Here is a 14,416-nt window from a genome sequence, read left to right as displayed (position 1 = left end):
AACAGTGAATGTGCAACAAAATTTAGAACCCCGACGATAGTTTAACCTTTCACACAGGTAGACGAATTGCAGTTTTAAAGCTGCTTTTGTTTCTCATCTGCTCAGCACTCCCATTTTTAGGGTGCCTGTGTTTGGAAAATATTGGCGGAAACTATGATTGATCAAGCTAGACATCCTGATAAACCATAATTAACAAATTGTTAGGAACCTCCATTTTCCAATGCAGAGTATCTAGGGTTTCTTGCTCCCTGCAGAACAGAGAGCTATCCGCTGCGTTGGGCCTGAATACACATCCGCCACAGAAGCCTTTGTGCGAAATGGCTCAACTGGTCTGAACTGGCCAATCCTTTTGGAATTGTAAGTTCAGAGTCGTTAGGGAACTGGAGCCAGCCTCTTAATAATTTTCTGGTTGGACGCCAAGACCACTGCCATCCATGATGGAGCAAATTTCACAATCGGGCCAAACAATCTGTCGCAGAAACTCCCCCATCCCATGTGCTAAGACTGTGCGGCTAAACTCTATTCTCATGTTCTCACCATAATTCACAGCAGTCTGCAAGACTGGCTGTTTGGGGCTTTTGAGAATCTAACCTGTACACTACACTCAACATCGAAGGCCCTCCTCCGGGTGCCTACTCAGAGAGAAGCCCGGAAGACGATGACAAGAAAAAGGGCCTTCTCAGTGGTGGCCCCCAAATTATGGAATACTCTTCCTAATGAGATACGCCTGGCGCCAACATTACTATCTTTCCGGCGTCAGGTAAAAACCTTCCTCTTCTCCCAGGCTTTTTAGCATTTTAGCTTTTAGCATTTTTAGCTTTTAGCATTTAGCATTCTAACATTCCTGCATTTTACTATTTAATATGCATTCAACATGTGTTTAATTTTGTCTTAACTTTTGTATAATTAATTTATTTTAATTGATGATATGTGGTTTTTAATTGTATGTTACTGGTTTTGTTTGTTGTGAACCGCCCAGAGAGCTTCGGCTATGGGGCAGTATATAAATTTAATAAATAAAAATAAATATAAATAAACAAGTTTGAAGGATCGCCCTTTTCCAGGGCTTAGATTGGAGGGAGGGGTTCTGGAGACATGGACTCAAACTCCTGTATGACAGCTGGACCATCTACTAGAGTGGGGTTCATCCTGCCTCATGGTAGCCTACTGTAGTGATTGTTTGTGGTGTTTGTGGGAGGGGGGGCTCCCAGGGAGAAAAAGGGTGTTGACTAGCCAGGAAAAGCTCCCCTCCCACGCCGATCCATCGCATATAACTCCCCCTTCAAATTACAAGGTTGTAGGTGACGAAATGCAACTTGGAAATGGATAGAACTAAGTAAGCCGCATCATTTAATTTTTAATGCATCTCCTCTGAGACTACAGCTGGTATAACACAATGGGGAGGAGAGCCTGGCTGGGAGTCCAGAGTCTGTGAGTTCAAATCCCCGCTCGTGTCTCCTGGGTGTCAAGGGCCAGCTAAAGATCACCCCCACAGCGAGTGGCTCAGGGGTGACGTGCCCTGCCACCTGTGCAGCCGTGGGCAAGCTGCATAGTCCCCAGGAGCCCAGTTGCCCCCCAGCTGGCAGTTGCGGACAGGAAGGGGCTGGCTTGTGCAGAGGTGGCAAGCTGAGGAGGCCCTAGCCAGCTGGGGAGGACTAGCTGCAAAGCGAGGCAATGGGAAACCCCCTCTGAATACCGCTTACCATGAAATCCCTATTCAGAGGGTCACCCTAAGTTAGGATTGACTTGAAAGCATTCCATTGACTAACATCGGAGGCAATCCACTGGTTCTGATCATTGATATCAGAGGTTGCATTGGGCCAGAGGTGGCTGGTGCCCATTTGGGACTGGTGCGGCGGAAAGCAGGGAGCCCAATAGTAAGCGGAGACATATCCAATGACAAGTGGAGCCAACTCCATTCTTGTTTCCCCCCCCCCCCTGTTGAGTTCTACAAGGGTAACACTGAGACGGAGTTGGGAGGAAAGTGCTTTTTCCAACTCTTGGACTTCGTTGAAAGTAAACAAGCAGGCAGGCAGATGGGGGCTGGCTGCGGGCACACTGAGGTTGGCAAGGTGCTGCCCTGTTGGACAAGCATCCATTGCATTGACCCATACATAGCTAAGCTTCCTTAGCTATGGTTCAGCAGAAAAATCAGAATTAAAGAAGGATATTTTTCTTGTTCAGATTTGTATATATATATATATGTGTGTGTGTGTGTGTGTGTGCATTTTTTTTAAAAAAAAATCAATGTGAAAAAACACCCATGCATGGAACACCAGAACAAGAACACTGTTGCCTTGGTTGAGTTTTCTGGTCTTCCTCTGAACATCTGAAGCAATAGAACGTTTTTTAGGCTAGTTTTGAGGATTCTCATGCCCAGAAGATACAGGCTTCTAGTCTAGAGTATGGTGCAGAAGAAGAGTCAAAATTCTAGTCCACAATGTGTTGCTGAAGAAGAGTCCGGTTTCTAGTCCAGAGTGTGTTGCAGGAGAAGAGTCCCAATTCCAGTCCAGCATACAGTGTGGGAGAAGTGTCTGGTTTCTAGTCCAGAGTGTGTTGCAGTCCCGAAGTGTCATTACTCATCATGCTTGAATTGCTGGAGAGGGGCTCTCTGAGTCTCCTGTTGAGGACCATTGAACTACGGAAGCTCTCTCGCATCTTCAAGGAGCTCTGTGTTCCCGTGGAAGAGCCCAAATGGACATCGCTGGCAATGAGGCAATTGCGGGGGCCGGGCAACCCAGCCCAGATACAGCAGCAGCAGAGAAGCTCCACGACAGCTCTCCTCACCTCCTTGCTCCCTAAAGAGTAGATGATGGGGTTCAGGAGGGAGTTGGTTACGGCCAAGGTGAGGATCCAGCCAAAGGCTTTATGGAGCGCCCAGGTCTTGTTCACCCAAAAGATGTCTATCAGGAGGAAGACAAAGAGCGGGATCCAGCATATGAGGAAAGTGAAAAGGATCAACAGCACCGTCTTCAGCAACCGCATCGATCTCTTGCGTCCGCACCTGGAAACGGCTTGCTTGGCGCTTTTCTGGACCCAGCAGTAGATGGAGGCGTAGAGGCCCACAACGCCCACTAAGATGATGCTGAACATGACCACGCAGAAGAGGATGTAGTTCTTGGCGTAGAGGGGCAAGAGTGTGGAGCAAGTGGGCACCTTGCAAATGCAGTTCCAGCCCAGTAAGGGCAGAAGGCCGATAAGGATGGCCAGGCCCCAGCAGAAGAGTATCAGACCCCTCAAGCGAATCGTCTTGCTGGTCTCGTTCTCGGCGATGGGCCTCACCATGGCGCTGTAGCGCTCGATGGCCGTCACCAGCAGGCTGAAGGTGGAGGCTGCCAAGACCACAAAGAGGACCCCCTCGCGAAGGAACCACATCTTGGGCGACAGCTGGAAGGTTCTGCTCCCAGACAAGCAGAGATTGGTCAGATAGGCCACTCCGGCCAGCAGGTCGCTGAGGGTGATGCTTGCCAGGCATGAGTAGACCCACCGGTGGGCGCGCACCTTCCGGATGATGGCCACCAGCACCACCAGGTTCTCTAAAACAATGAGGCAGCTGGCAGCAATGATTACCATCTTGAGAACGGTCATCTTGTCTTCCTGGGGACGGCGGTTCTGCATCCTCCCTGTGAAGTTGTAATGGAACAAGATGATGTTGATGTGATTTGTGCCTGACGGTATGGGATAGCAGAGCTCCTCGCCGTGGACTGAGGCAAGCCGGGGCTCCGGTATGGAAGTGGAAAACGCTGTAGAAGGAGACAAAGAGGAGGTGGAGGAGGAAAATGCAGAACGTTCAGCCATCTTCCAGAGAGGGCTAAATTGCTTTAAAGGATCAGTACAGAAACAGAATTGGGCCCTCTTATTGGGAATACATGCTTGAGACAGAACAGGAGGAGCGCTCCCAGCCTTTGAAGGAAGGAAAGATCTGCCCACAGCTTAGTAGACGATCACAGAGCCAGTCAAGTCAACGGGGGTTGAGCAGAGCCTCAAATATGAGAAGAGGATGTAAGAACCAGGGCCTCGTTCAATTGCTGCATCCACTCAGCAGACAGGCGATAGCCACGGCTACCTATTTTCACCAGAGCCCTGCCAGTGGGCCACAGCAAGAAGAGGGGGCTCCAGAGTCCTATCTTGGCAGGATTTCTGCAAAATCGAGAGAAGACAAGTCAGTAAGGAGAGATTGTCAAGACGGAACAGGGGGCATTGAAGGGCACCGTTTCCTGTTGTTCAAGGGTGTGTTTCCTTTCTTCCTTGCGTTGCCCTGCTATTGCGTATTATTTCTGAGGGTGGGGGTGGAGAAGAGAGAGATTGGTGTGGCAGCATCATTTCAGAGCAGAGCGCAAGCAGTTTTCCACTCTTGTTCAATCAGTGCATGACGCTGGACGGACACGGATGAGGCTTGGGGGAACCACAGGTTCCTTCGCCCTTGTTACACAAGTGGCGTGGGAGAGAGGATATTGCTGTGCTTTTAGAGTAAGAAAGCCCAGCAATCGCTCAGGAGGAAGCATCCCGTCCACCTGATCTTTTACCTCCCCCCCCATACAATTCTGAGATGTTAATTGGTTTATTTAGCAGGATTTATATACCGCTTAATAATATGGCTGGTGTTCCGTGCTAGTCCTACTCAGAGTAGACCCAATGAGGCTAATAGACATGACTAACTTAGGGTCATTCATTTCACTGGGTTTACTCTGAGTAGGACTGAGTTGACCACAACTCTATATCTCTAAGCAGTTTAAATAAAATGGTATAAAATATTCATTGTATGCTCTTTTACCTCAGCAGCGGACTCTGCTGCTTCAGGCATGTTCAATCAATCAATCAATCAATCAATCAATAATTTATTTCAGTCATCGACCAGATACATGAGAAAACAAAACAGTTAAGCAAGAACATTTAAAACTAATATTAACAGTTAAGAGTTCACAAACATTTAACCTGAGCTTTCCTAGAAGAAATGGAAGCCGTAAAATATTTAGGCATGTTCATCCATTGGAGAACGGAGATCACTGGATTTAGCAGCTTAAATAATCTGCTTCCCTTGGACAAGATTGTATACAGAGAATGAAGCTGGTCCACTTAAAGCACATTTGAATGCAAATCTGTCCGGATAAAGACATTTTTGCTTGCAGTTTTGGTTTAACGCAGACGTTTTTGCGAGCAGTTTCTCCTCACAACATGCATGTTTGTAACTTTTACTAATGTATTCATTTTCGTGCGCACTTTTCACTAATAGATGCATTTTTAAAAAATAATAATTTATAAACATTGGTTGGGGAACTGCTTCGCAAGATTTGGATAAGTGCAAATTTCAAAGGGTGGCTGTGGTTTGGCTCTTGTGGTGTTTCAGAAAGTGCAATGGTTGCACTCCACACATTTTGTTACAAGTCCCACTTCTTTTAAGAAAAAAGAGAGGGAGAAATGGCTACTAGCTTACCCCTTACCCACCCTACACTACCCAGCACCCTTAACAAACTACAGTTCCCAGGATTCTTTGGGGGAAAGCCATGGGCTTAAAATGTATGCTGTGGATGTGACAACAGTCATTTCCTCCACCAGCCCCCTTTTTGGAGTTCTGTTTCCAATGTTCAGGTTGTGCGTGCCAAATGTTTATGGATCCAAAAGCTGCCACCCACACACATGAGCGAGGACTTATGAGATTTGAGGGGGGGGAGACCCAAAGGTTTCCAGAAGTAGAAAAAACAAAGCACAAATGGGGGAGGGGGATCCCCCAAAACAGCCCAATGAAGATTGAACAGTGCTCAGTAGCCACAGAATGATGGATGTTGGCAGCGGAGACAGGGATGGGAAATTAGGAGGTCAGGGGAATGGGTGGAAGGAGAATCATAGAATCCTGAATGGGGGCTGTGTGCAGAGCAGAGACAGAAAGACCCACCAGTTTTGGTTCTCTCAGTTTCTCATTTTCAAATTCAGTTCGCATCGCGGCAACAATTTGTGCTCATGATAGTGTGTATTTCCCCAGCGAAACACTTTTGTCCAGTTTTGACTAATGTAGACGCTTCTGCAACCAACTGCTCCTCATACATAAAGCATTTCTGTACTTTTTGCTAGTTATATTCATTCTTACGCCCATTTTCTGCGCATTTTTGTAAAAGTTTGGTTGGAGAACTGCATTGCAAAATTTGAAAAAGTGAGGATTTTGAAGGAGGGCTGTGGCTTCCCTTCTCATTGTTTTGGAAAGTGAGAAGCTGATAAATTCTGCTTTAAATGCGAACGGAATTGACGTATCCCCCTAGTGCAGAGTGACACGCACACAGGCTGGCACCTTCCACCAAATGACTGATTTTTTATTTATGGCCATAGACTGAATTCCACCAAATTATAGGACCAGCACTCATTGAGAGAGAAGAATTATCAGGGGTTCCTCAATGAGATCAATAGTGATGCGCTATCGCACAGCCCAGAATCTTTTGCAAGGCAGTGGGTTTCTGTAACATGAGGACCAAGAGCCTGTCGCCCTCCAGATGTTGCTGGACTCAAACTATCATCATTAGCCCTGACCATTGGCCATGCTGGCTGCTGGGAGTTTTTCAACAAACCTCCAGACTTTCTCTGCAGACAAGGTGAAGGGCGGGGGGAGAGTAGACAGAGCACTGGATAAGCTGAATCCCTTGCTAAGCCCTGACAGAGCTTACTAGGTGACCGTGGGCCAGTCACTTTCTCAGCCTGGCCTACAGCACAGGGCTGTTGTGAAGGCACAATGGAGGAGGGGAAACCTGCGTCCTGTACACACACACCCCGGCCAGAAGCTCCTTGGAGAAACTGTGGGACATTCAAAAACAAAAAAAGCAATGCCTTCAATATTTGTACAGCCTAACATCCCAATTTTGTTTGCGTTTTGCATGTTAAACCTTTTACAAGTTGTGCTTATAACACTACATGTGGGGGCACAGGGCGGAGAGAGAACCTTGCATCATCTAAGGGTCTTGAATCAGAGAAGGCATCAAAACGTGACGTCACAGATAGATGTGGGAAGTCTGAAAACCACTGTCCTACAGAGAGAAAGGGAAAGGGGGGGGAGGCATGCAGAACTGAAGTTGAGCTACACAGGATTAAACTTGGATCCAAAAGGGTTGGAGATGAACGCAAGGGAGGAACATTGGGATCCGACTTATCCTGAGTCAGATCACTGGCACATCAGGCTCAGTATTGACTTGCAGCAGCTCTCTCTGGGGTTTCAGGCAAGGAGCCTCTCCCTGGAGATGCCGTCGGGGATTGATCTGGTGACCTTCTGCATGCAAGGCAGAGGCTCTGCCGCGGAGCTATGGCTCCTTCCCCAAGCTCAGTCGCAGACCACACGCACAGCGGCAGAGGGCCTCCTTTGTGCTCAGACGGTCCCAGGTTCAACACCAGACACCTCCCACGATCAAAGAATCAGCAGGTGACGAGATGCGTCTCTGCCCGGAACCGCTGCAGGTCAGCTGACAGTGCTCCCTGTGTTTAAATTTTAAATTGGTCCATTTTTCCAACCCGTGAGGGCTGGGATCTTATTTTTTCAGGGGAAAGGACAAGTAGCTCAGTGACACCTGCTTTGCAGGCATAAAGCCCTACGTTCAGTCCACTTAATATTTTATTATTATTATTTATTATTATTTCTTACATTTATACCCCACCTGGGTTAGAGTGTTGGACTGCGACCTGGGAGACCTGGGTTCAAATCCCCACACAGCCACGAAGCTCCCTGGGTGACCTTGGGCCAGTCGCTGCCTCTCAGCTTTAGAGGAAGGCAATGGGAAACCACCTCTGAATACCGCTTACTATGAAAACCCTATTCATAGGGCTGCCCATAAGTCGGAACTGACTTGAAGGCAGCCCATTTCCATTTTCTTTCATCGTAGAAACCCAAGTCTGCATACAGTATGTGCGATTCCCTGCGGTCTCCCACCCAGGCACTGACCAGCCCCAGACCTGCTTAGCTTCAGTACAGTGGTGACCTCGTGTGTCTTCAGGCCCTAGCCTGGGACACTTAGAAGACTAAAGCTGCCTTCGATGAGAAGGATCCATCTCTGCCTGAGGCCCCCAGAAAGCCGCTGCCCATCAGAGTCAGCAATATTGGGCTACACGGAGAAACAGCCTGACCTGATGGCAGTCTCTGACGTTTCCCGGCGCTGTAGGCATAGCAGATGAGGGAGAGACCGGGGGAAGGAGATTGGTGGGAGGACATTGGGTAGGCGGATTAACAGAGAGAATTACGAATGGAAAGGAGAACCACTCCATACCTGCTGGCATTCCTTCCCGCTCGCCTCTTCCAGGCTCAAATGCTGAAGCGGATTCGGCCCCCAAAGCTCCGAACTGCTCCTTGCATGTACCTCTCCAGGCACGAGCGACAGAACCAATTCGTTCTGCGGGCACGTTGTCGGGTGTGTGTTTTCTCTGAGAACACTGGTGTTTGCCCTACCTAGCACAAGCAAGAGGAAGGAGATGTTGTGACACACCCAGATCTGAAAAACCACAGTTTTCCTTCTGCAGGATGGACCCACCCAAGTGAGAGAGCGGGTGGTGGTTGCCAGAACGGTTGTAAAAACAGCCGCTGTCACCTTCGAGTCGGATCGGCCTCACCGCCACAGCCCCGTTGCTCAAAAACATGAAACACTTGGGAATTAAGTTGGATTGGGGATGGATAAGCAGTTGGCCTGTGCTTTAAAAGTTTTTCTGAAGAGAAACCCCCCCCCCAAAAGATTGGCGCCTCATAGGTAAACCTTGCACCATACACTGTAAGCCCCTCGGGGCAGGGAACTCTCCACTTGTCTGCTCTGTATTTTGGAAAGCGGCTTGTCTGTTGGCTCTGCATTTGGACGGACACACACACACACACACACAGGTTTGACATGTGTCGGCTCCAGAGATCGAGGAGGAAGTTTTCACCTGCGTTTGGATACCACTGGCTGCCATTTTCAATCAAGGTGGCAGGCTGTGCCTTTCAGAACAGCACTGATCTGAACCACAGATTTCAAAAGTGCATTGATTCCCCCCCCCGCTTAGAATTTCCCAGGGAATGGCAGGTACGAGGCCACGGAAAGCAGATTCGGCTCCTAGCTTGGCAGTAGGCTGCATTTCAACAAATGCAAAAATTTCTAGGTGCACACCTCCAACAAGACAAGCAGGAGCAGGGACGTAGTGGCAAATTCAGAAGTGCAGGATCCCTTCATGTTAGTCACAGCCATGCCCCATTCCCCCTTTTTTGCTGTCTGGTTGAGAATGAGATCTTTGTGCATGCCTTTTCCTACAACAACAGACACTTCTAGGCACCAATAAGCAGGAAAGAGGAGAGTGTTAGCCACTGAGAAGAGTCTTCTCAGTAGCTGACTCACCTCCTTTCACTCTGATTGGCTCCAATCCGCAGGAGAAAATAAGGAAGCCTGTTAGAAGACTCTTCTCAGTGGCTAACACACTCCCCTTTCGTGCTAATTGGCTCATAGCTTACTGGTGATATAGAGACCCTGTTGGGACCCTGGTCCTAAAACACTAAGAGTCTAAGACCCCCTGAGCCCCCAGACGACTACACACCTGAGCAAGAAGCATTATCGCAGTTCAACAGCGCACACCCCAGCCAGGCAAAAATACTCACAAATTGGGGCACTGAGGGGCTGCACTTGGGGAGAGTCCCAAGGGCCAGGCAAAGAGGTCTGGAGGGCTATATTTGGCCTCCATTCCTGAGATCCCTTGCTTTCCTCAGAGACCCTTCATTCCCTGGAGGTGTGACGATGATGTCACAAACCAGGCAGCTGAGAAAGGGCCAGCTGGCTCCAGCCCCACACCTCTGGGTCTTCCTGCACAAAGGCACATTGCTGCCCCCCCTCTGCCTTGGCCGACCTCAGAAACCTGGGAGGGGCATTTATTTCTTGCTGGAGAGATCTCAGACTCTGCAGGGTGAGTAGCTTTTCCAAATAGGACAGAGGAGCAGTTCATATTTCCTCTGCCCATCTTATCCCTCTCTGCCACACCACCACCAAAGTTCTCTCTCCCGGTGTCTTCTCCACTTGGATTAGTCCTTTGGCTATGCTCTGTTGGAGGCAGCATGCCCCGAATGCCAGTTGCTGGAGATCACAAGTGGGGAGAGTTGTCGTCATGCTTAGATCCTGCTGGTGGGCCTCCCATGGGCGCACCTGGTTGGCCATCGTGAGAGTGAGATGCTGGACTATTTGCTTGTTTGTTACATTTATACCCTACCTTTCTTTCACCATAGAACCTAAGGCGGCATACATGTGATTCCCCAGCGGTCTCCCATCCAGGCACTTGTTGTCCTGTGAAATGTAGCGCGCCCAGCACCCGGTTGTACCCAGTACCGACCTGTCCCAGACCTCCTTAGCTTCAGCAAGGGGGTGGCCTCACGTGCCTTCAGACCATAGCCTGGGACTAGATGGGCCCATGGCCTGATCCAGCCGGGTTCTTCTTAAATTTGTGGAGGAAGTTATCACAATGCCTAGTAGCCATGATGGCTATTCTCCCTCCTGTCAGAGACAGTAGTTTGCTCAGCCACCATGTTGTTGGTTTGTTTCTTTTCTAGCACAGATATGTGACATCCCCAGTTGCCTGTTCCATCGCCATTCCACTTTCCGCAGGACGCTTGAGTTTCCCGCTGTTCCGAAAAGAGTCTTTAATCCACTGGTTGCCTTTTTGAGGTGGGCAGGAATCCTAACATGGACCAGGGGCATCCTCCACCACCCTATCCGAGCCCGGCTCCCCCATACCCCCAGCACCCAACTGGACAACCCGGTCCTCAGCCGTATCCCGGCTACCCACCAGGACCCTATCCCACCGGCTATCCTGCCCACCAAGGCTACCCACCACCCTACGGCTACCAAGGCTACCTACCGTGTCTTCCTCCTCTGCCTCCGGGACTAGCCTACACAGCTGGGCCTGGACACGCCGTGTACATTGTGGAAGAACGGAAGAAGGACGAATCAGCCTTGGCCACCTGTTTGGCTGCTTGCTGGGCCACGCTTTGCTGCTGCTGCCTTTGGGACATGATGACCTGTGGCTGAGTACCCCAAAAAGCCACACAACATCTCGGCTACGGAGCACCACTTATTTTCCTCCTCTTCCTCCTTAGCAGCATTGTGCACAGTAATAAATGATCTGCTTTGCATAGTGATGCGAGTCTGTTGTAGCAATGGCACCATGATAACATGCGTTGTGGGCTCTTGTGGTCTGTTTCCATGCCGGGCGCTCGCTTTTACAGGGCGTCTGCATGATGGGTGTCCACAGCATCCCATATTTTCGCTCTTCACTTTCTGTTGTTTTTTCAGAGCTCAGGGAACTTGGTTTATTTATTTCAAAACTCAACGGAACAGTTCCTTCACATGCAGATTTGGGAGGGCGAGAAATTCCATTCAGCTTGCATTTAAAGCCAAATCTGTCTGCACCTGCCAAAAATGATACGAGAACTGAACCACAGCCATGCTTCAAAATTCACCCTTATCTAAATTTTGTAATGCACTTCTCCAGCCCAACAGTGTTTTTCAAAAATGTGTACATTAGGAGAGAGTGCATGCAAAACTGAACATACGAGTGAAAATATACAGAAATGCATTATATTAGGAGAAATTGCTTAGGAGAAATTGCTTGCAAACATGAATACCTGCATACAAAAATGTGTGTGTAAGGAGACATTTGCCCTAAAATCCTCGAATCCTAGAATAGAAGAGGTGGGCATGTTTAGCCTTGAAAAGAGAAGGCTGAGGGGAGGTATGATCGCACTCTTCAAGTACCTGACACAGAGGAGGGACAGGATCTCTTCTCAGTCGTCCTAGAGTGCAGGACACAGAACAATGGGCTTAAGTTGCAGGAAGCCAGATTTCGGATGAACATCAGGAAAAACTACTTAACTGTTAGAGCGGTGTGACAATGGAACCAATGACCTAGGGAGGTGGAGGGCTCTTCAACACTGGAGACATTCAAGAGGCAGCTGGACAGCCCCCTGTTGGGGATGCTTTAACCTGGATTCCCACATTGAGCAGGGGGGGTGGACTCGGTGGCCTTAGAGGCCCCTTCCAAGTGTACTAGTTTATGACTGTGGAATGGGAAGTTGGGGTTACTGGGGATGAGGAGGAGGTGATGGAAATATTTCTTCTCTTTAAGCCGCATAAGTTCAAGTCCTATTTTTTTTGTAAGTCGTGTCCAATCCCCAACTCTGCCCCTAGCAGCTCTCTATACCTAATCACACATTGATCAGGAGGACCCACACCCCACCCCTTTTGGGATGTAGAAATAGGGGGTGCTAGGGAGATGGGGAGGGTATAAAGAACTTTTCTTGTGTAACTCCTGTGAGTTAGCTTATCTTAATGCACAAGGCTATGAAGTTTCTGGCCATTTTCCAAAGAGCAAGATTCCCCCTTTTTTTTTTACTATTTATCTCAGTTAGGAGGAGAATTCAATTTAGTTTGTATTTAAAGGTGGAATTACTGAATTCTCGCTTTCCGAAACAATATTAAACTGAAACACAGACGTCCTTCAAAATTTTGCACATCTCCAGATTGTGCAGCGCAGTTGTCCAGCCACAAAACTCCACGCACTGGGGTAAAATGTGCGTATAAGTGTGTATCGTCGTGATTCAAAAATGCATTCCGTTTGAGGGAAATTGCTTTGCAAAAATACATATATTGACAAAAAATTGCACATCAAGATGTATATAGCAGGAAATATTTTATACAAAAATGCAGGCGAATTGTCACAATATAGAAACATGGAGAAGAGAACTGTACTGTGTGACCACTGGTCATGACCATAACAAGGAATAATGGACAGGCCAAATATATCCATGTTGGGTTTTCCCCCTTTCGCTTCCTCCCCCATCTCCTTAGAAACAGAAATTGACATTTTTGTTCACCCCCAATTCCTTGTTAGGGCTTCAATACTGTAAATGTTTAGGGATATATATATGGTGTGTTTGTGGCACTTCTTATCAAATTGGATATTTCTGTTGAAGGGCAGAAAAAGATGTTGTTTTGCTAAGTCATCAGTGGTAACGACACCTGCATGACTTAACAAAAAAACCTAACACCCAGAATCATACACCCTCATGACTCATTAGGACACAGGAAGGAAATTTGTTGGTTTACAGTTAGCCAGTTGAGCTGGGTTTCGAGAATATACATACTATTTTCTTCCAATAAAAAAGTTTCCAGTATATAGAGTCATAGAATAGTAGAGTTGGAAGGGGCCTATAAGGCCATCAAGTCCAACCCCCTGCGCAATGCAGGAATCCAAATCAAAGCATCACCTAGGCCCCATCTGCACTATACATCATTTTTTTTTAAGAGTCAACTGACCCCACATACATAAATGCAATGTATAATAAAAATGCACATTAATGCATAAACATATGAATCAGTTCATATAATCAGGCAATCATGTGTGGTCTGGTCAAAATAGCCAGCTTCAGAAATGTTGCCACTTGTTCAGTAACGGATTTATTTGAGCCCTCAGGTAAAATAATCATAAGAGACTCTTGGCCACAGAGAAGGAAGTGGTTAGAGCACAATCTAGGCAAGCCATTAACTGGCTGGAATAGTTGTGCAATGGGTCAGGCATATGTGAAGAAACTGTGTGCCTGGTTCACAAAGTCCCCTCTGAAACCATAGAGCAAGTACGAGGATCCTTTTTTCCAGGCTGAGGGCCGCATTCTCTAGGGGCCACATGCCAGTGAGTGGGCAAGGGCCAGAGGCAAAAATGGGCAAAGCAATTGGTGCCAATTTTACCTTATCCAGTAGGCGAGTTTCTACACACCGTCACACACCCCTCTCTAAGAGGCATGATCACAGCTCAGGGAAGGTGGGCTAGTGAAGGGTATGTCCTGGGAAGAATCCCGAGGGGCGGATTTGCCTCCCTCGGCGTGAGGTTCCCCACCCCGTACTAAAAAAAAAAAAAAACCAGTTTATCTGAGATCTGAAAAACAACCAAAACAGGGAAGATGCAGGAGGAAGCTCTTTTGAGCCCACATCATGCAGATACCCCATAAAAGGTGAGGGAATAAAGCTTGGCTGTTCAACAGGTAAGCGCCCACTCTGGAAGCAGCCCACAAGAGTGCTTTATGGACGTTATGCCTCAGTTGGAGAGATGAGAAGTGGGGCAAATCCAAACGGCTTACCGGAAGACCAGCTCCACCAGGCAACTCCTACCCTGTGACAACTGATCATTATAAGAATGACTGTTTAAGAATTGGTCACTGCTTTTTTCCTCCACCCTCCCTGTCCTTCTTTCCTTGCATGTTGCTTTAAAAAAAAATAGATTGTAAGGCAGGGATTGTCATGATTGTGCATAAGCCACCCTGGGAGCCTCTTTTGGCTGAAAAAGAGCAGGGCGCAAATGGTCAAAAGAAAGAAATAAACCATGGCACCTTCTCTCTGGCAGACTTGGGTTGCTGTTGCCTGAGCAAAGGACATCGTTTATTATGATG

At 48.0% G+C, this 14,416-nt stretch overlaps 2 protein-coding genes across 2 annotated transcripts; one reads left to right on the top strand and one right to left on the bottom strand.

Annotated features, from left to right (window-relative positions):
• Positions 1 to 1,349: 1,349 nt before the first annotated feature.
• Positions 1,350 to 8,363, bottom strand: S1PR4 (sphingosine-1-phosphate receptor 4). The gene is made up of 2 exons (XM_061601087.1): positions 8,238 to 8,363; positions 1,350 to 4,140 (listed from the first exon to the last, which is right to left on the bottom strand). The coding sequence occupies exon 2, from the start codon at positions 3,796 to 3,798 to the stop codon at positions 2,542 to 2,544; it is 1,257 nt and encodes a 418-aa protein (XP_061457071.1). The 5' UTR covers positions 3,799 to 4,140; positions 8,238 to 8,363; the 3' UTR covers positions 1,350 to 2,541.
• Positions 8,364 to 10,658: 2,295 nt separating this feature from the next.
• Positions 10,659 to 11,003, top strand: LOC133372762 (cysteine-rich and transmembrane domain-containing protein 1-like). The gene has a single exon (XM_061601826.1). The coding sequence runs from the start codon at positions 10,659 to 10,661 to the stop codon at positions 11,001 to 11,003; it is 345 nt and encodes a 114-aa protein (XP_061457810.1).
• Positions 11,004 to 14,416: the final 3,413 nt, after the last annotated feature.

The sequence above is a fragment of the Rhineura floridana genome, chromosome 18 (genome assembly GCF_030035675.1).
Source record: "Rhineura floridana isolate rRhiFlo1 chromosome 18, rRhiFlo1.hap2, whole genome shotgun sequence".
NCBI classification, from domain to species: Eukaryota; Metazoa; Chordata; class Lepidosauria; order Squamata; family Rhineuridae; genus Rhineura; species Rhineura floridana.
This window is presented reverse-complemented; position numbering and strand designations above follow the sequence as displayed.